The 27,045-nt window shown below is 32.1% G+C and overlaps 1 protein-coding gene across 2 annotated transcripts in view; it reads left to right on the top strand.

Annotated features, from left to right (window-relative positions):
• The first annotated feature begins 372 nt into the window (after nt 1-372).
• LOC116703159 (keratin, type I cytoskeletal 13) overlaps nt 373-27,045 on the top strand; it is a 36,609-nt gene continuing 9,936 nt past the window's right edge. For both annotated transcript variants that reach the window (XM_032537798.1, XM_032537797.1), the window contains exons 1-2: nt 373-605; nt 1,217-1,600. In XM_032537798.1, the coding sequence (XP_032393689.1) occupies nt 441-605; nt 1,217-1,600 (549 nt within the window). In that variant the 5' untranslated portion in view covers nt 373-440. The remainder of the gene's footprint in view (nt 606-1,216; nt 1,601-27,045) is intronic.

Here is a 27,045-nt window from a genome sequence, read left to right as displayed (position 1 = left end):
AATGTTGGAGTAACTAAAGTAACTATACTAAGCTGTCCGATTGAAATTGAGTACACTATTGCGCAAGTACTAGTAACTAAAGCTGTCAGATGAATGTAGTGGAGTAACTAAAGTTAACTAAGTAACGAAATAACAGTACTAAAGGAATATTTCTCTTTGAATGTATGAGTAAAGTACATGAAACGAAAAAGACTCCCAGTAAAGTCAGGTACCGCTCAACATGATGACTGCAGTACTGAAATATCTGCCCCCCCCCCCGCCTCCAGGAGGTTGACATGTTCAATAAATTACCTGAAGTAGAAGGACCTGGAGGGTGTGTCCTCCCCCCCCCCCCCTACCTGAGCGTCTTTAAAAGAGACAGAGCGCTGCGTCTCTCCTCACTCTTCTTCTCTTCCTCCCACTGCACCGGGGACAGACTCTGCTCTTCAATCTCCGTCATCATGACCATGGTCTACTCCTCCCGAAGCTCCATGGGCGGCGGCGGCTTCGGCGGCGGCGGCTTCAGCAGCGGGGGGGGCTTCGGCGGTGGCGGCGGCGGGGGCCGAGCATCCTTTGGGGGGGGCATGAGCGCGTTCAGCATGGCGGGGGGAGCCGGAGGAAGTGGGGTCAGTGCTCTCTTTGAATGTTTTGTCCTGTATTTATGCTTTTATGTGTTTAATTTGTTCTAAATGTTCCTCTCTGAATGCAAGTTGAAAAGCTGAATCTGTTTGTTCAATGGCCAAAAATTTCAGACGCAAAAATGTAGAGCTGAAGAATTTCATCGATAAGGTGTCTGACTTTAAATCAACCAACTACGTTCATAATCTATTTATCGGTTGAAATTGTCAAAATGTTTGTTACGGATTTGAGAAAAATGCCGAAAACTAACGTCTACGTGAATTTTTGTCATGATGGTCAGAAGTTTTAGAGGCATTGTGTAAACACCACTTCCTCAAAGTATTTTTTTAATGCATCAAAATTTCAGAGGAAAGGTTCAGACTCCCTGTGTAGGACCTTACGTGGACGCCGTTTCTGATTGGTTGACCAGTTCATTTGCTCTCACCTGGTGCACCTGCATCTGTGACTGGAACCACCTGACGAAGGCTGGACGCCGACAGGCGTTGAAGTGATGTTTTTGATCTGATTCCAGCCCAAATGTGCCAGATGGAACGACGGCATTTTGCCTTTTTTCTAAAAACGATGTGTTTGATGTTTAATGCTGAGCCTTCTCCCACAGGTTCGGGTTTCCCAGGCCAGCAGGAGCTTCTCCTCCAGTGGTGGAGGCGGCGGCGGCTACGGCTTTGGTGGAGGAGCAGGTAGTGGTTTTGGAGGTGGTGCAGGCTTCGGGGGTGGTGCAGGCTTCGGCGGTGGTGCAGGCTTCGGGGGTGGTGGTGCAGGCTTCGGGGGTGGCGGTGCAGACAACAGCGTCATCGGCAACGAGAAGTTCACCATGCAGAACCTGAACGACCGCCTGGCGTCCTACCTGGCCAAGGTGGCCGCGCTGGAGAAGGCCAACGGCGAGCTGGAGCTCAAGATCAGGCAGTTTGTGGAGAGCAAGGTGGGCCCGTCAACCAGAGACTACAGCCACTTCTACACCACCATCACAGAGCTGCAGGGGAAGGTAAGGAACTGGGGCAACATGGGAAATGGAGTTCAGGGGCAACTCGTGAAATACCGATAGCTTGGTCGGTGTCTCTCAGCGTCAAATACAGACAAAACAAAATGTCCCTTTAGTGTCTCACCGGGGCGGAGCAGCAGCTACACCACAGTGGTATTAGGAGGGACAACAGTAGAGGGACAGCAGTAGAGGGACAGCAGTAGAGGGACATCAGTAGAGAGACAACACAGTGAGAACAACAGTGAGAGACAACAGTATAGATACAACCGGGGAGAGAAGCAGTGAGGACAGCAATAGACGGGACAGCAGTAGAGTGTACATCAGTAGAGAGACGAACACCGTATAGATTGACAACAGTGGATGAGACAAGAGTCAGACGGGAGCAGTAGAGGTGTTATTAAGAGACATCGTGGAGGGACATTCAGTTAAGAGATCAACAGTAGAGAGACAACAGTGTAGGGACAGCAGTAGAGAAGTAGTAGGTAGAGGAACAGCAGTGGAGGGACATCAGTAGAGACAACAGTGGAGAGACAACAGTTAGAGACCACTCAGTAAGAGACAACAGTAGAGGGGACAAACAGTAGAGGTGTAGTATGAGAGACATCAGTAGAGGACATCAGTAGAGAGACAACAGTGGAGAGCAAACAGTGGAGAGCACAACAGTAGAGAGACATCAGTAGAGCACAGCAGTATAGAGGAGGGTCTGTAGTTGAGACTCCAGTCCAGGGACGCTCCGTCCTTCGAGTTATCAGACGTTTTGTCCTTGGCAAATGTAAAAAAAAATGAACAAAGTGGTCCTAAAATCAAGACAAGAAACAAGAGACGTTGTATGTCATCATTTCTAACAACAGATCCCCCAATTTAATTTGCTTAAAATCAAGAAACAACATGCAGAATGAAAAAAAAAAAATCTACTCAACACAACCAACATAACATAAAATACACCACACAAAAACACAAATTTCAACAACAACAACACCACAAAAACAAAAAAATAAATATACAACACACGAATACACATATCAAACACATGAACATAAAATAAATGAGGCAGAAGTCCACAGTACAAACAGCAAACAAGAATAGCAAACATAAGAGTGAAATCAAAAAGTACAATCAACAATCAACACAATAAAAAAGCGACTAAAAATCAACCAAAACAACACACAACACAAAACAAACATCAAAAAACAATCAATTACATACAAACATAAAAATCACAAAATAAACATGCCAACAACACATGAAAAACAGTCAATTATTAACAACATTCACATACCAAAATAAAAAACATCAACACATAAAACACAAATTAAACAAAACCAATAACACACAAAATCAACACACCAATCACAAAATAAATGAACAATATCAGCAACAAAACTCACACACAAAAATCAATACACACAACACAAAAAACATTACAAACCACAGAAACAAACAATCAGTCAACAACAAACATCACAAAATCAAGAACCACATACCACACAAACAATCAAAAACAACACATCCAGACAAATCAAACATAAAAAACTAACTTTCAATCACTCATTTCACACCCATAAACCACAGCAAGCATAATCACAATTTTTCACGAAATAAACCCAAGTCAAGCAAATTCACAATCACACAACAAGCACCTTTCAACAAACAAAATACAAACATAAACAATAAATAGTCAAACAACAACAATAACATAACAAACATCAACACACCACACAAATAGAGAACAACACAAAAACCCTCAAACACACAACCACACAAAGTAAACCACAACAAACAACAACAACAACAACATACACACACCACAAAACAAGCAACGAAACATAATACAGCACACACATAAGAAACAAACACAAAAATATATCAACACAAATCATCACAACATACAACACAACACATAATTACCAACAGCAAAATAACATTCACACACATTCCACAAATCATACACACAACATATCATCATAAAAATAACAAAATCACCCCATCACAAAATCACATTTCAACAAAAGCAAAACACACATGACACATCAGCAACAATACAACCTACAAAAACAAAAGCAACAATATTAACATAAACAAAACACACAAAAAAAATCATCACACGCACACAGTAGACAGAAAACAACATCACCAAAGAAGATCAAATACACACATTACCACAAAATCAACACACAACATAAACAAAAAGCATGCATCAACACAACACAACAGCACCAAGTCATTGGCCACAAACCACAAACACAAACAATCATTATCAACACCACTAAACAACAACAAAATCACACAATCACGGAATACAGAACAAACATACAACACAAGAAAATACAACACATCGATGACAAAGCAGATTCAAAACACAAGCAAAACAAAAACGTCACAACACAACACATCAAAAAATCATCAAAAACAACACATTCCAGGACTCAAAAAAAAATCCATCAAGTCACATCAAAACACCACAAACACAATCATCCACAACAATAACACCAACACAACAGGGATATAAACAAAACATCACAAACAAAATCACATCACCATATTCACAAACGCATTCAATCACACAACAAATAATATTCATCACAACAACAACCAAATCTAACAAATACACATAATCAACTACAAAATTAAACAAAAAACACAAACATCATAAATACAACAGACACACAAAAAATATTCAACACACACACCAAAAAAAACAACAATTCACAGAACATCAGCACTCAATAAATCACATACCTACAACAACATTGCAACCACAATAAACAACACATAACAACAACACCGATAATCACAAAAACAAACAAACCAATAACAGCACTAACATACAAATCACCACAACCATCATCAAAAAACCCATCACACACAACACAATCACACACCAAATCAAACATCAATTCAATGATACACAACACACAAAAATCAAGATACACCAACACACAAAAATATCCGAAAATGACACACAAATCAATACCAAATTCAATCATCAAAGCAAAAAACATTCATCATACCATATGCATTTCACACAACACACACTACAATAGAGATCAAATCATCACACCACACACAAACAACAAACAAATTAACAATAGAACATCAAGATCAAAACACAAACACAATAAACACATACACACAAAAAATACACACAACAAAAATACATACAAACAGAAAACAAAACACACATATTAGTCCAACTTTAACACCCATACAAAACAAAACAAATACCCAATCACACACAATCATAAAACACACAACAAAAAAACAATATCAAAATTAGAAATAACACATACAATCAACAAACCAAATCAATATAATAAAATTCATCATTCACCAAAATACAATCTACATCATAAAGGTGATAACAGCCAAACACAACAACACAATCAAACACATCAAACACAAACAAACAAATTAACAAAACAAATCAATACTCCTAATAGAACATAAACACACCACATTACACACAACAAATCAGACACACAATACATCACACAGCATACACAAAAACACCTTCACAACAACATAAAACATTCACAATAACACACACCAAACAAAAGAAACATACCACAAGACATATATAACTAGAACACATCACATAATCAACAATCACACACATCACACACAAAAGACCAAAGCCAATATAACAATCAAACAATTATAAAAATATCAACACAAAAAAACAAACATCATCAAATAATAAAAACACACAAACACACAACATTCACAAAAGAAAAAATCAAACCATAATCCACAACAACAATAAAAACATTCAAATCAATATAACCTCATCAAAGCATACAGCAACAACAAATCAGGATAACACAAATCACAATCATAACCATCACCACAAACAAGAAGTTTCACAAAACACATACACAATCATCAAAACGAAAAAAACAACCAAAAGCACATTATAACATACAAACACAACAAAGCAACATAAACACATCAAACAAACAGAACAATAATTCACATGAACACAACAAAAACAACACACACAATACAACACATTATCACAAAAAAACAGACATAAATCAACATTAAAAAATAGATTGGCACATAACACAAGGGAAAATCATCCACCAACAAACACCAACATCAAACCACAAAACACAATAATAACACAGATTCAACAAAACATACACAAAAACACACACACAAAAAATACAATAATATACACACAACCCCAAAATCAAATCAAAAAACAAGCAAATCAACATCACACACAAGCAACACAGACACAACACCCAATTCCAAGACACACACACAACAATACACAAATGTCAACAACACAACAGATACATCAATAAATCAACATACAAAAATACACACACAAATCAAACACAACACATCAAAAACAAAATCACCTATATTCAACAAAAAACAAACCACAAACACTAATCACAGTACAAAAAACACACACATCAAAATAAAAACAATAAACAAAAACATTCAAATCACACAAATCACACAAACATAAACACAACAACACAACAAATCTTACACAAAAACAAAAAACTCAATACACAAACATCACAACTCATCAAAATCATAACAATCAACCAAGCAAAACAAAAACAACAAAAAAAATACCAACCTTAAAACAAAAAATCATACATAAACATACACAATCACAAATCAAACCAACAAAAATCACAACACACACACAAGTCATAAAACAACATAAATCAACAATCAAAAACAAACCCACAAACACATCACAATCATATACAATCATAAACACACCCAAGTCACAATAAATCAAAAACAAACACACATCAAATACAATAATCCACACAAATAAAACAAACACAAAAACAACAATCAATTCACCTTAAAAGTCATAAAAAACATCATCAACAAAACATCAGTCCACAAATAACCAAAAAAAACACAAAACCCCACACAAAAAACAACAAACAAAACACACAATATCATCAAAACAAAAAATATGACATACCCAATACATATCATTACACAACAAACTCACATCAAAGCTACTTCAACCACATCACACACACAATAAGACAATAACATAAGCAATCAAAAAAACCACGAACAAAACATCACAATCATATACACACAAACAACACACAACACAACAGGCTAATCAAATTACAAACAAACACAACCACAACAACACACATCAAACAAAAAACAAAAAACCCTCACAAAATCAACAAACAATAATCACAACACAACACATCAAATCACAAACAATGAATAAAACACAACAATTCAAAAAATAACAAATCATACACACATTATCAACACAAAAAACACAAAATTCATCAAACACCACACACAATCACAAAAAACAAACAACCAATCACTCACAACAAAAATAACAACCAAAACATAAACACACACCAACAAAAAAAAATCACCCCACATCACACAAATCACAAACAAAATACAATAACACAACAAAAAATCAAACAACAAAAAAATTCATCCCATCAATACACACAAACAATCAGCCAAAATCACAACATACAAAAAACATCAACAAAAACAACACAAAAAATCAAAACACAACAAAAATCATAAATCAAAAACAACAAATACCACAAAACAACCACACACACCACAAACAAAAACATCCAAATAACACAATAATAACAATCACAAAACACACAACAATAAACAAACAATCAAAAAAAAAACACCAAAACACAAACAACACAAATAATCCACATCAACACATATCCAACACAAAAACCAAACAACAAACATACATCTTATCAATCACAACACAACAGCAGCATATAAAAATAAACACACACATACACATCATACATAATAATCACCAACATCAGATAGACACAAACACAATCACAGACCACAAACATGTCACAAATCAATACAACACACACACACATACACTCACACCACACAAAAACAAAGTCAAAACAAACATCAGCACAACAACACATAATCATCACAAACCCAAATACCATAATCATCAAACAAAAATCACAACACAACAACACACACATTCAACAAAAACAAAAAAAACACAAAAACACACACACACACATCAATCAATCACATATATAACATTTATAAGCATCAACATCACAAAAACACACATATAGCACCACATCATCACACCAACCAATCACAAAACATAAAAACAATACACAGAACAAAAAACATATATACAAGACACAATATCATAACCAACACACAAACAATCACATTATTCCATCACAACACAACATTAAAACAAATCAACATCAATCAAAACAATCAACAACAAATCAAAACCACATCACAACAAACAATATCAAAACACCACAATCAGCAACATTAAAAAATCAACAAAACACACAAACACACAAAAAAATTCACATAAAGGCATCACATACAAAACAATCAAATCAAATCAAATATTTACATCATTCACAAAAATCAAAAAAACAAACACACTTGCAATAAAAACACAAACCATCAACAAAAAACATATAAACACAACAATAAACAAAAACACAAATTAACAACACAACAAAATCACACAACAATCAACAACAAACACAACAAAATCAAAAAAAAACACTCACAAAAAACAGCAAAAACATAATAATCACAATATAATCACAACCAAAACATTCATATCAACACACACATACCCATCACCACACAATACATGACACAAAAAAACACACAATCACAATAAACACATCAAAAACAATCACCAACACATTCAAACAAACACAACAGAACAACCACACAAAATAAAAAAACAACATCAAAACCACATACATCACACAAACAGAACACAAAAACACACAAAAACAACACATAAAACAACAAAAAACATCAACACAATCAAATCAAAACAATACAAAACACCATATCACACAACACATCAAAAACAATAATCAAAACAATACATCACACAATACACCACACACCATCACAACAAATTCATCACAAAAAAAAGAAAAATAAACACAATCAAAAACAACACAGAACAATATCAACATCAACCAAAAACACCAATCAGCAACCAAAAAAAAAAAAATATAACACACAAAGAAAAATCACATTCAACAAACACATAATCATACCACATCACACACAACAAATAAATAACACAAAACATCACAAACCCACCAAAATCACACTAACAAACACACAATCACAAACACAACAATCACCAACCAAAAAAAACAAAACAAATATTCAAATACACAACATCATAACCAAACAAAAACAACATCACAATCAGAATACACACAACAAAGTAACACAACAAACATCACACATAAATTCAAATTCATCACACATAATAATACATCAACAAAACATATAACACACAAAACACAATCATAAAACAACAACAAAATCTCAAACATATTCAACAAAAAAGCATGCACAAACAAACACAAAAAACAACAAAACACAAAAAATAAACATCATAAACAATCAACACACATCAAATACAAATCAACACAATATCACAAAATTACAACAACACACACATCAATAAAAACACACAAAACAACAAACACAAACATTAAAACAAAATCAAAAAACACAAATACAACATAACAATCAACAACAATAACCACATCAAACCTAACACAAACACAAATCAACATCATCACAAAAGAAACATCCCCCACACACCATTCAAGCACACATCAACACACATCAACAACATCAATCATAAAAAAATTTAAATCACAATCATCACAACAATCAAATCAATCATACAAAAATACACCCCATCATCATAACCAAACACAAAAATGACAAAAATAAACAAGCAACAGACACAAACATTATACACAATATCATTAATCAAAAATAGATAAATAAAAAAACAATCACCCAAACAATCAGACACAGACATAAACAAAAATAAAAACAACAAATAACAGCCATAGACAACCAATCATATCCAAACAGACATACACCACAATATCACAAATAATAAATTCACAAACAACAATGCAACATCATAAACAACACAACAATCACAACCAAACACAATCAACCAAAACATCCAACATAGACACATACATACCACACACCACACAAATCACATCAACACAAAAAACATAATCAAAAATAAGATTACAAAATAAAACACAGACAACACCAGCAAAAACAACACTCACACAAAAACACACCACAGATTCACAATTGAACATCATACAGCAATCAAATACAAATCACAAAACAAAAACACAACACACAACTCACAGACAAAGCCAAAAACAAAAATCATCAAAACATCAAACACAAATTCCTCAAACAATACCACAAGCATATCGCAACAACAAAAATCATATCAAATCAATAACATATAAACAAAAAACACAATACCATACACCAAATCAAACAAACACAATACACCAACAACATCCTACATATATACAAATAAAACATCAAAACAACAAACAAACACAAAATGACATTACATACATCATCACATAAACATCAACATAACAAATCCAATATATATCAATCACAAAGTCAACACAAACAACCATAAAAATAACAACAACCACACAATCAACAAACCACAATACAAACAATCATCACAACAACACACCCAGCAACATCAAAATCAACATCAATCACACAACACACATCAATCATCAAAACAATCAACAACAAACAAAAAATCAGCCATATCAACAGCACACAGCAAAACAAACACATCACATGCAACAAAAGACAACAAACAACGAACATAATCAAATTCAATCATATCAAAATCACAATACAACACATAACAGATGGGCAGATATACAATACACACACACACACAAGCATACAAATTATAAACTCACAATCAAAAGAATCCAAACAAATCATCACAAAAACACACACAAAAACAAAAACGACAATAATATCAATCATCATAAAAAATATCTCACAATCAAAAACATTACACACACAAACAGATAACAAAATCACACAACAAACATACTCACATTCACACACATGGGATCAGACCAATTCAATCACTGACAAGCAAATATCAAAAACAACACCCACAAAACAAATAAAAAAACAACAACCATCATACACACTCACAACACACATACACAACAACAACAACAATACAACACATACAAAAATTCATACAATCAGCACTAATACAATCACAACAAACATAAAAACAGTATAAACAACATACACACAAAATAATCAACAATCACAATTAATCATCAACATATACATCAAAACACACATTCAACATACAACATACAAAAACAATTCAACAAGCAACAATAACACACCATCAACAAAACAGTCCCAAACCACAGAACATTAAACCTGCGCATACATCAGCGGATGCAGCAAGGGTGAACACCACAAATCAAACAGCAATTATTAACCATCACACAACTATAAGATCAGAGATGCCATTCAGGGCAACAAGGAAGCCCGCACATACCATATACGACATAAAAACATACATATCAAAAAAAACACACACAAAAAAAAAACACACACAACACACACCAAACATAAACACAAACATATAATCAACCAATATCATGAAACACCAAAACAAAAGTCAACGACAACACAATCACAACTCAAACAATAGCAACAATAAGGACATCAACATCCAAAAACACCCCCAGCACAATCAACAATCACACACACAAAAAGATGAAAACAACAAATATAAGACAAAACAAATCCACAAAAATCAGACCAAATGATCAAAAAAAAACATACAACAAAACAAAAACAATTAAAGACATGCAACAACATCCAAATTATTCAAACACACAACACACAAATAATCATTTAAGCACTGCAATTAATCAACACAACACACATACATAGCAAATTACACAAACAACCACATAGCCAACACAACAGTTGCATAATCAACGAATCAAACACAAAACATACAGTCAAATAAAACAAATCACCTCATCCACATTCAATACACACACAAAAATCAAATACAAGTTGAACAACAATTCACACACACATATCACACAAAAAATCATCAACAAAACACACACAAACACAATCACAATCACAATCCACAATCACAAATCAAGATAAATATCAAAAATACACATCTACTCACAAATCACATCAGCACAAAAAATTCAACAAAAATCAATACACTACAAAACAACTCATCAAACAACAACCCAACAACACCACAATCACACATAAAACAACAGCAATATAATGATCACAATAAAAACACACAAGCAATAAAACAAAAACAGTACAACAACAGCAAAAACATCAAACAAAAGACACACACAAAAACAGTTCCACACACATAAGAAACAAAAAAAACAACAACCAATCATAATCAACACAAAATATACAATCAGCAATACAATACACACAAAATATAAATAAACAACATACCAACACAAACACACAAAACATCACAACATCAGAATAAATCAAACCATATGATTATCGCAAGACATAGAAGGCAAAACACAGGAGATGGCACAAAACATAAGTCAGCTATCATCAAAACACAGCAAAGCAACCAAAAAAAACAACAAATGCGACACAACACAATGCCATACAGACATACAAAACATGAACAAATCAAAAACATCACATAACAGATCAAACACAAATATACACATCATCAAGTAAATTAAAAACAAAACACCATCAAAACAAATACAACATACAATAGGCATACAAAAAAGAGAATAAAAACAACAACACACCCAGAATCACAAAAGAAATACACAAATCATTCCCACACAATCAAACAAAAATCAACAATACACAACAAAAATCACATAATAAATACACATCCAAACATAACATAAATCAAAAATCATTCATAACACAATATCCATCAAAAGACACAACAATACACATACAAAAAAAAAAAAAAAAAAAAAATCATCAAGCCAAACAACACATACACAAAAAACATCAATTCATACATCAAAAAATCAACAGTGCACAAATATCATCACAAACAAACACATTATATACAATATATCTCACAACATAAACCGAATCAATCACCATCACAACACATAATACAATCAACATATGAACAACACAACAAAAATTCGAAAACAAAATCAACCACATCATTTGAACAAACAACATCAACAAACACAAACACATCAATCATTAAGCATATATTACCCATCATAACACTATCAAAAAACAAATTACAAAGCCAATTTTAAAACACACAAAGATAATTAAACATAAATTACATCACATCAATAAACAAATACACACAAAAACAACACAACCTTAAATAACACACAATCAACCAACATATAAAATCACATCCATCAACATCAATTTAATATTTAACAAATCATAACAAAAACATTATCACACACACACCCCAACCCCACATACAATCCAACAACAACAACACACACAACAATTACATCAAAAAATATCAAACAATTGGGTCAAACAACATAATAACAACAAAAAAACAACATAAACAAATAATCACACATCAGCACCCACAAAATCAAAAACACATCATCAATCAACAATACACAATTCACATATTAATTCCACAAACACAAATACATATAGTCAAAAAAAAAAAAAAAAAAAAAAAAAATCACAAACAAACATCACACATCAAATCAAACATTATCAATCAGAAACAAAACATCACACACATAACAGCTCCACATCACGCAAACATAAAACAATTAAACACGATTCAAATATATAAACAAACAAATCACATAACACATCAAACATAAATTAACCAAGCAAATCAAAACAAAACACATCACACAAATATTATACAAAAACCAACAACACAATCACCAGACCAAAACAAAATCAGATTGGCAATCAATCAAATTATCAAAACATACTTTCAATCAACACAACACAAAGCACAGATTCATCAATAACATCAATAAACAATGAACAAACAGAACAACACAAAAACAGCCAACACATCACAATCACAAACACAAACAATATTTCATACATCACACATTATGCACCAGTAGCATAAACAAAAATACAAAAACATTTCACAATAAGAAAATCATATACAACTGGTAACACACACACAAACACAATACAAAAATACACAAAACAAACATACCAAATCACAATAATAACAATCAAGCAAAAAATCAACAACAAACAAAAAGATAACACAAACATTATACAGATCAAAGCACACACACATCACAATTAACATAATCCAATAGCAAAAACACATAAATAATCATATTCAAAAAAAAAACACATACACATGGTATCACACAACAATACACACAACATAAGACACATCAAGCAAACACACAAACCCAACAAACAACAGCATCACACATAACAATCAACAAACACAAAAACATCAAACGCAATGACATCATATTAAATCATACACAACAAAATACATCATTAAACACACAATCACAATCACATCAAACACTAAATACATCCACATCATCACACACAACAATCACAAACCAACAACAAAACAATCATAACATTACATTTATCACAACATCAAACACAAAAAACCAAGCACATACACAAATCAGACATCAAAACATGCAATCAAATACACACAAACATAAAACACACATTCACACAATCATAACAAACAAAACACAAAAAAACAAATTCAAACACATCAAACAAAAAGCATTATTCAAAATAAAATTCACAAAAATATTACACCAACCAACATTCACACATCATACACATCAACAATCAAACAAACACACAAACAATAAAAAAAAAAGATTCAATCATATAATACCACACACATCACAAAACAATAAACAACAACACAACAACAATCAATAACACCACAAAAACAACAATACAAACAAACAACAATAACCACACAATGCATAAAACATCAAAACATAAAAACATAATATTCAATCCAATTACACAAAACAACAACACATCAGACAACAACCACATCAACCAAAACACAATCCATACAATAGTAGCACACAAAAACACAACATCACACAATAACAGATAACAATAATCACAAAAACATAACAATACAAAATAATAAACAATATCACACACACACCATTAACACAAGCAACAACATATGCACAAAACAACTAACAGATTAACTAAAAACACATCAAACAAACACACAACAAACAACACACAACAAACACATCAAAACACACACAACACACACCACCAAAAACAACAACCAATCAGTAATCAAAAACAAAACAAAACACACAAACACACATGAACATCAGCACATCAATCTATCAAACAGAAACAACACATCACTCACACATACTATCATAGCAATCACATATAAAAATCACATCAAAATACATACAACAACAAAGATCATATACCCAATCCCAATGAATCATTTCAAAATCACACATCAATCAAAAATCATCATACCATAGAACACAAACAACATCATACCAACACAATACCCTACAACAACAGAAAAACACACACCCGATACAAACAACATTCACAACACAAATCATAAATCAAAAGCATCAAATCAAAATCAACCAAACACACAACACAATCAATATAAAACATAAAACAGCACACTATTCAACAATAATATCATACCAAATTATCAATACAATTCACATCAAACATATTTTCAATAAACATAAACACACCAACATATATCTCAAAACAACAAACACCAAAATATCACATCAAATCACAATCAAAATGCATACAACATCATCATCCAACACAAAAAAAACAAACACATACATCACAGCAACAATCAAACACACATATAAAATCAATTCACAATCATTTGAAACATATACAATCATAATTAATAAACAAACAACACATATCACATAATACACAAATTATACACCCAACAAACCAACATCACAAGGTCAATACATGAACACAGCACAATCAATCATCAACAACACACACATGGTTCAACATAAGTCCACAAAAAACCAACAAAAAACAGCGACCAAAAAATCACCTTAAGCACAACATCACATCATCACAAAAAATAACAAAACAATTAAACAACAAACATCACACACAGATATACATCAACAAATCAAAAACCAACCACACATAACAAATCACAAAACAAAACACAAACAAACAATCAATCACATAAAATTAAACAAACAATCAAACATATCACCACAAACAAAAAAATTCACATCATATATCACAATCAAAAAAACACAATATATCAAATCACAAAACACATCACAACAAACACAATATCATTTTTATAATTATCATAAAGCAATAAAATTTAATCAAATCAAACAAAAACAAATAAACAAAAGGCCAATTCACCAAAACATCATCAAAAGCACAAAACACAAAACCATTCACTCATCAAAACAAAATCAAATCTCACAAGATGCATAATGAACACAAAACAAACATCATCAAAGACACAACACCGAACTTCAAGAGTACAATCAAGCTACATTCAATAAACAAATTCAACATAAACAACATCATAAATACAACAACCACAACGGACATAAACAATAATCAACATACAAACCAATAGCAAAGGACATCACACAACAAAAAATACAACACACACACACTTATTCACATACACTAAAATCACATACATAAAAAATTACATACAACATCAGCAAACACAAATCAATACATCACACAGCAATACACAATCACAAACACAAATCACAACACACACAACATCAAAACAGATTATCAAACAACAAACAAAGTAACATCAACACACAAAAACAACACACACACAAACACCTTAACGAAAAATACAGAAAATATCCACCCATAAGTAAACAATAAAAAAATAAAATCAAAGCTAGCACATCCACAATACAATCAACATAATAATACATCAAACACACAACACAGTAAGCATAACACAAAAAAAAAACACATCAAAAACAACAAACAAAAAACACACAATAAATCAGAAAAACTCAACATCAAAACACACAAAAAACATCACAAACAATCACACAAAACACATCAAAACAGTCATATCAACAAATCACATCAAAACACCAATAACAAACAACAGAACATCAATCAACATAGCAAACAACATACAATTCAAAACAACTAAACAACAACAATCCAAACATCAAAAAGCACAATCAAACACAACAATCAAATATCACCAAAAGCAACACACAAATAAAATACACACAAAAATCACATAGAAACACATTACACACAAAATAACAATCACACAAACAGATCATACAACAACATCACAACAACAAAAAAAAAAACATCATCATATCAACACACAAAACAAATCAAACACATCACTTCAAATCACAGTATAACATATAACACAAATTCCAATCAAAGACAAAATACCTCAAACACATACAAGCAAAACAATGACAAATGTCAATACACATCAATCACACAAATAACATAGCATATATGTCCACACACAAACAGAAACAATTACAAAAACAAAAAAAAATCACACAACACAATCAAAACAAATCATCACAACAAAACACAATCACACACAATACCAGACCAACAACATAATCACACAAGTCACAGAATCAACAAAAACACAAAACAAAAACAATCAATATTACACATCACAGCACAACATACACTCACATTACATAATAAACAACAACAGCACATCAAACACATTATACACAACAGTCATTCACAAACATTCACAACACACAACGACGCATGCACATACAAAAAAATCATCAAAACAAATTCACACACACACAAACAATCAACAAACAACACAAACACACAAAAATCACCACAATCAAATCAACAAATCCAATACACACCAAAATAAACACATATAACCAAACAAAAAGTTCATATTCAAAAAGACAACAAAACACAACATCACACAATCACAAAATATCAATAACACACCATACAATCACATCAAAAAATCAGCATCACACAAAAAAAAACAAAACAAAAACATCACACAAACAGTGCACAAACCAAATTCACATACAACACATTTCCAACATAACACACAAAAAAACAACCAAATACATGACAACAACACAAATCAACATTTGACAAGCAAAAAAAATAAATCACATCAAACAACACACCAACACACAAAACAAAAATCCACAAAAACACACTAAATTACACATACCAACAAAAAATTTCACAATCAAAAAGTACAATATATAAAAGCATTCCAAATCAACATAAATACAATTAAAAGCAAACACACAATTCAAACACACAAACAATCACATTCAACACACATCAATCACCAGACACAATCAAAAAAACCAAAAAAACATAACAAACATCACACAACACAACATCAATCAAACCATAAATACACAATTAAAAAAAAACATTTTACAACACAATACACAAATCACAAGTCACTAATCAACACAATGATCAACACACAACATCAGCCACACACAACACACAAACAATTAAATCAACAAATTAAACTTATTCAAAACAATCAACAATATCTAACAGCCTATACAACAAATATCACACATCACAAAAGCCACAATCAAACATTCAATTTTGACAAAAATCAAAACAACAATATCACACCCCACCCATATACACACAAACATTAAAATATACAACACACCCAAAATTATAAAACAGACAATCACAAACACACATAATCAACATCAACACAAACCATCATATAGATACAACAAAACCATCAATATCTATCAGTACAAACAAATTTCACAGCAACTCAACAGCAACACACATCATATTCATAAATCAATCATCACAAACCACATCAAAGCAACAACAAGACATACAATTTCATCACATCAAACACACATAAAATAACACACAAATCAAAGTCTCATAATCATTCACACAAATACATCACAAAAAACACAATACATCAAACAACACAAGATACAGCATAAACAAAGCACAACAACAACACAACAACCAAAAAGAAATTCACAAGACAAATAACAACATGAATAACACAACATCATCCAGCATCATAACACCCATACAAATAACATATAACACACATAAAATACACACACACAAAATCATTAAATCAATTCCACCCACACAAATAGTTCACAACATCAACAAAAATCAGCACAACAAACAAAAACAAACAAATGAAAACACACAAACATACACAAAATTCAATAAACACACCAAAATACATAATCACACACTCTACAAACACACATCACAAATCAAAAAATCAAATAAAACATCATTATCACAAATCATATAGCCACACATTACAAACACACCAACAAATCTCAATCACACACACACATCATCAGCATCACTAAATAACAATACAACCCAAAAATAAAACAAATATCACAAAACAATAAGCGACATAACACAATAACACAATCAATCACACGATTCATAAACAATACAACAATTCAATCAACACACAAAATCCATAACAGTTCAACCACATACACACCCACAAATCAATCAAATCAATATTCAATACAAACATCACATCATCACACCATACACAAAAACAACACATGAATCAACAAACACATAACACAACCTCAAATTCAAACACCATGCAACAAAAAGAACAATAAATTGCAAACAGATTCAAAAACAAACCCACATAATAACAATCCACAACACTTAACACATCAACAACAAACATCATCAATCCATTACACATCACCACACATAACACACAGATCAAACACCCATAAATCCAACAAGACTCATAAACAAAAACAAAAACAATAACACACACAAACACATCAAACACCATATTCAACACATCATAAAAATCACAAACATCACATACATAACATCATAAAAATCAAACAACAGCAACACAAGGTCAAATTCAAACAACATATCACAAAACAAACATAAAAATCACAAAAAGATCAACATACATCAAATCACACAACACACATGAAAACATATTATAATAATCACAACATACATAAGAAAAAAACAACACATATCACAAAACAACATAATCAATTACCACACAAACAAAATCATAGCAACATACACAGTATCAATAGAAAAAAAAAAAATACATTTAATTCACACCAACACACTGACAAATCAAAACAACATAGCACCCACCATACTCACACACAACATCAATCACAAAAAATCAAAAAAAAATCAATCAAATCAACATCAAACACAAACCTAATAATAAAAGTAAATCATATAAAGCAAATAAACAATAAATAACAATTAATCAAGCACACCAAAACACAACAATATCAAACCCCCACAAAAAATTCAGTACAACACAAATACAACACAACAACAATCATCATACACACAAAATTCAATTAATACAAAACAACACATCCAAATAATACAGCACATATCCAAATCAACACCAAAGTCAAACCATAAAGAAGCATCACAACAGGCAACAGCCCATCAAAAACATCAGATCACATCATCAACCAAATAAAAGTAACACACACATCACATACACATCAAAACAAACAGCAGCAATAAATAACATCATACAGAAACACAAAACATAATAAAACATTAAATCACAACACATCATACATAATCAAGTAAAAGATATACACAAAAAACATTACCACAATATCATGCAGACAAACAACAACCCCATTAACAGAGTCACAACATCAAAACAAGAGGTTTAACAAAAAGAAAAAACAAAAAATGGTCAACATCATTCATCCTAACAACATCTCACCTGATTCAAGCACATCAAACACACAAATCAAACATCAAAACACAAATCACTACAGTAATCCAGACGATTAAAGCATAGTATTCATATCAACATCAAACACCATAATCACAACGGGGGCCCGAATACAACAAGATCAGCACAAACACCAAGGAACATAAGGACACAGGAAAGGAAGCACACAGAAAAAAGTCATTAGGGAAACAGCGAGCATCACCACCTGAAAAAAACATCAAAATGGAGGAATAAGAGGCGGGAAGCGAGAAAATCTACAAACACCAACAAATCCAACATAACAATAGGGCTGACGAGCAATAGGAAGATTCAAAAAGAGAGTGAGGGGCGGGAACAGAGTACTGAATAGAGGTGGCAGGAAGCGAAAGCCAGGCAAGGAAGCGTAAGCGAGCACAGGGCGTACAGCAGGACTAATCACAAGTAAAGGAAATCACAAAGGGGGAGGAGAAGAGTCACACAACAAACATCAATGAAAACAAGCAGGCGAGAGCGAAGCAAGACAGACAAGCAGAAAAAATAGGATAGAGGGCAAACGTGGGTCAGGAGAGCGGGCAACTACCCAACACAAGGCAGAAACTACCGGGCGCAGATCACAGGAACACAGGAGGCCAGGGAGGCAGAAAGAAAAAAACAAATCAGCATAACGAAGGGCCATAGCTTGCACCCATAAAGTCAATAAATAAGAGTACAAAAACACATAAAAGGCAATACATCCAAACAACAAAAACATACATGAAACACAAGCAACAAAAAAAATATATAAAATCAATCACACAAAAAAAACACACATTTGTACAAAACATTACAAAACACAAGGACAATTATAATCCAATCCATATCATCACCGAGAAATATTCAAAAATCCAAATGCACAATAACAATAACAAACAAAAAAAATCTCACATCAAACATATACACACCTAATGCCATAACATAACAACCCACCAGCACAACATAGATACCCATACACAAAAACTCAAAATATCAACAAATCAAACATCACATCACACACATCACAAATCAGACATAACTGGTGCAAACATTGGGGTAAAGTATCAATTCAATTGAACACACAACAATCATCCATAATATAATACAAACAACAAACCATCAAATGTCAAACAAAAATACACAATAACAGTCAACACAAAACAAAAACAAACACATACAAAATACATCAACACATATACACAAATAAAATAAAAAACATTAACAATCACAAACAAATCATCATTCATTACACATCAAAACATAATACAATAAACACACATCATCAAAATCACACACACATCACATAATTTCAAATCAACAGCACATAACAACAAGACGAACACAAGGGTATGATATCACAGAGTCACAGATCACATACAAACACAACAAAAAATCACAATCATCATCACAATCAACATATACAAAAACACAAAACAAAAACAAGACAAACACACAAACACTCACAAAATTCATCAAATCATGTGAACAATCACAAAACAACATACAACATCAACCCCACACAAAAATCACACACCGATTACAACAGCAACAACTCAAAACACAAAAAAACATTCTTAGGAGGATCAATAAGAACCAAAGCAACATACAAACAATCAACAACAACACACAATCACACAACATAATTCAATCACAACAGCAAGCAAAACAAACATAACATATTCAACACAAATTTAGCAAGTCAACAAAACAACAAACATACAATCTAAAATAAAATTTACACAATAGTAATCAAATCAAAATCAATACACAGGCAAATCACACATCAAAAAAATCAACAAAATGAACATACAACAACACATACACATTCAACAAACATAACAAACAAAACAATCCAAAAATCACCAATAAACATACATCACAATAAAAGACAACTAACACCCACACAACAACTACAAAAAAGAATACACACAACGACACACAGAATCAGCACAACCATAATATAATCATACATAAACACACACACACAAAAACATCAAACAGCAATACACAACTCACCTAAAATAGACAATAATACCAGATAAACACATCAACACATTTCATACACAGCAAAACATCACCACAAGACATGCAGCCTGGGCTACAAAAAATCATATCTCAACTCAGCATCAAAATACATGGAATATATCATATTTTTTACAATAAACAAATGAAACACAATACAAACAACAAAAAAACCAAAACACACATATAACCATTACACAAAACACACACACACAAAATTACAAATAACAAAAACATCCAAAAGCAACAGGCCAAATCATATCATTCACATATTCACAATCAGAAATCAACAATTCAAATCAAACACAGCAACAGAAACAAAAACAAGATGAAAGATCATCACACCATCACAAAACATCAAATAATCAGATCATACACACATCATCAACATATTCAACACCATATACACACAACCAAATACACACCACAATCACACAAAGGACAAATATATGACATACAAACATTAGAATAAATCATAACACAACCAACAACAAACATAAACACAATCATCACAAATAAAATCTTGAAGCACAATCAAATACAATAGCAAGTCAACAATCACAAAATTCACACATAACAAAAAGCACAATTTATATATATAAATTACAGCATAAATCATAAGCCACAAACAATGATACAACAATTCAAAAGACAACTCAGTCACCATAATCATCAATTCATCGATGGGGATCAGGATAACCACTACAAACAATCACACAACAATAACGATCAGCACAAAAAAAGAAAGGCACAAACACACATTCATCATTGGAATTACAACAACAAGTCACAAAAATACATCAACAGCAAACAAAGGGATATCAACAGTACACACACACCCACACACAAATACCATAAACATATACAACCTTCAAACATCAAAAAAAACACAAAAATAAATATTACAAAAAACAATAATACCAACAAAAATCATCACACAATAATATACAAAACATCACATCAACAAGCAATAAATCCACATTACACATACACAACACTCAACACCAATAACAAATAAATCTTCAATCAATTATATTATTCATATAATATCATCACAAATCAAACATAAAAAACACAAAAATATGCAAACATCATCAACACAACCTCACACAAATAATAAATTAACACCATACACATATTAAACCTCATGTAACATCTCACAAACATAAAAATATAATCAAAAACAAAAATACACTACACACAACAACAATCAATCCTCATAAAAACAATCAACACAAAGCTACACATCAACACAATCAAACAATCAATATCCAATCAATCATTCATAAACATCACACAAAAAACACAACAATCATCAAAACACAATCATGAACATAATTATTAAAAAACATAATAATTTTATAACACAAAAACATCATACACATGCTCCAAACAAAACAAACACAAAATCATACAAGCAAAACAACAAAAACACATCAAGCCACATACAATAAGGCATATCAAAACATCAAATATCAAAAAAACACAAAAACAAAAAAACAATACATCATAGACAGCAGACATTATCCAAATTAAAAAAACAGCAACACACAAAAACAACAAAAACACATAAAAACAGATACATAAAATAACACAAACAGCCACAATATCAACAACATCAATCAAAACACATCTGCTCAACATCACAACATTCACAATTCACAATAAATAAAACATTCATAACACAAACATCACACAAAGCATACATAATAGTCACCATTCGCAACATCACACATCAACACACACAAATCATCAAAACATAGCCAAACCAACATCAATCATAACAAAACAACAACAAACCACACATCACAACAACAACATACAACATACATCACAAATTACACCGCACTAACAAATATATATCAAACATCACCACATCATAATCACAATACACAATACATCAAATCACAAACAACCAACAACCATCACCAGCAACAATGCACAACCATACAACTACAAATCCATAATAACATCACACATTCACACCATCCTCAAATAAAAAAATAACCACAAACACACATTAATCAAAACATAAACAAATAAAAAAACCAAAAAAAACAACACATCATATAAACAAATAACCAACAGAAACAAAGCATAAAACACAATCCAAAACCCACAAAATAAAACAGAGACACCAACAGACAACATTACTCAATGTAACATACAACAAATACAACCATCCACAAACACACAACACAATAAAATACACAATATTTCAAATACACACACACATCATCACCCAATCACACACAAAAAAAACACACACACAAATCACAAAGACAAACAAAAATCACAACATCAAAAAAAAACACATACATAAAAACAACATTTCACAACAAACACAAAATTATACACATTCACAAACTATTCAACAACAACATCATCAACAAAGCAACACACAGCACACAACACAATACACACATCACTAATCATTCATAAAAAATACAATTCAATTCACATGAAAAAGCTCAACAAGATCCAATCACAAATAATTGCACACAGAAGTCAAAAAAAGACACGATGCATAAATTAACAAACAAAAATCAAACAAAACACTATAAAATCAAACAAACAACACACACTTAAAATCAACAAGTAAATTAACAAATACCAACAAAATCACAACACAACAACAAGACAAAAAAGCTTCAAGATTCATACAGAAGACAAAAAATACACGTAAATACAGCACATCATCAACAACACACATTCAGACACACACATATACAATTAATAACAAATTACATATCACATCACCATTAACAGACTCATATCACAAATAACAACAATTCAACAAAAAATCAAAACACAAACAAACACAAACATAAAAACCAACATCATCATTAAACATCCTTACATACACAAAACGACAAGATGACACAAAAACATACTCAAAATCACACAGGCACAAAAACAAATACAAAAATAATCAATCATCAACAAAACCACATTCACAGCAAATCATGAAATCACACAGTCAGCCTACAAGACACATTTCATTACATATTCACACACACAGAATCATACAAGCAACAACAAACATCATAATTCACAGGTAACAAAACACAAATTGTCAACACGCATTGAGCAGCAATTAACTCACATCAGACACAACAGCTCAACAAATCACAGGTCAGCCACACACACACACACAGGGATACAAAATCCATAATCAAACTAATCATTAATACAAAGACATCAAATCACATAATCCACTGCAAATCAAAAAAAAGAGAACATCAATACAACACATCACACAAAACACTTCTCACAAAACACATACAAGTAAAAAAATCAAGCATCACACATATAACATCAACATATCTCAATATCACAAATCAAACATAAAAAACATCATCAGATCATTTCACACACCAAATCCTTATCAGCAACATCTCCTGCAAGCAAGCACAATATTCAATAAACAACACACAGCGCAAAAATAAGCACAACAATCATTAAAATCAACATATCACGCGCCACTCAAAAAAACCATCACAATCATGAGGCATTACCATCACACAAAAATCACCATAAAATCACATCAGCACAAATCATACAAATCAACGACACAAATTAAAATAACATTACGGGGCGACAGAAAATACCAACATCCTAGCAGATACATCAACACAATGTTACCACGAAGGCCAGCACAACAACAGCAACTAAGCACAGGCTAACAGACACAATGCAAATCATATTCAAAATCACAAAAAAACACAAAGCCATATGAATAGTGAACAAAGTCAACCATCCACAGGAACATCTCAATAAATCTACATCACACAAATTCACCACACGTCAAAAACAGCAACATACAAACCCAATAAATACCATACGTATATATAACATCACATTTCAATATCATCCATCATAACATCAAACAATCACCATAAAACACTAATACACAAACACAACAATAACAAATTTCAGCACAACAAATATTACACAAAACAAACAGAAAAGAGCATCATTTCACGCCATGCATCAACATCTATTTCCACATCAGCAATGCCAATCATACACAGCACATAAGAACACACACATCAATAAGTAACAGTGCACACTCACATCATTATTAAACTCATGCAATGCACACGAACGCAATACAAAAATCATCCACATCAACACATGTCATACACACACAAAAAATCATCCGTCAACGTAAAAACATCACCAACAAACTCAACAATACGTAACAACCGAAAATCAGCTCCACTCCCAATTCTCACAAACCAAAAATTCAACAAAACATCACAATAAGAATAGAAAGCAAAAACATTTGGATGTTCATAATCAAAAATCGGATCAATCATTACAACAACAAGAAAAATCCACATATTCATAATACACAAAACACCACACATCAAGTTACAGCAGTCACAACGGACGACCATCCAGCACAACCTCACATCAATACAGATACATATAAAGGCTTACATCATTCCACCATCAAAGTACACAACAAAATATACAAAAAAAATCACAAATGAAACCACATCTCAATAACCAACCCAAATATAACATCGTCATCAAACAAAAAAAAAATGCAAAAACACAAGATACAAAACAAAAACATCATACAAAAATCATCAGGATAGCAACACAAATCAAATCAACAAAAAAGTTATAAACACACCAACCAACCACAGTGTATGATTACAGCACACTAGTCAACAAAACACATCAAAATCAAGTCACTCCAATTACTACCTTATTCCTCAATTTTTATCATATTACATGACAAAATCAAGCATACACAAATCATCACAACATTCATAACATA

The sequence above is a fragment of the Etheostoma spectabile genome, chromosome 15 (genome assembly GCF_008692095.1).
Source record: "Etheostoma spectabile isolate EspeVRDwgs_2016 chromosome 15, UIUC_Espe_1.0, whole genome shotgun sequence".
In the NCBI taxonomy this organism is placed as follows: domain Eukaryota; kingdom Metazoa; phylum Chordata; class Actinopteri; order Perciformes; family Percidae; genus Etheostoma; species Etheostoma spectabile.
Note: the sequence above shows the minus strand (reverse complement) of the source record. Positions and strands in the feature narration are given on the sequence as shown.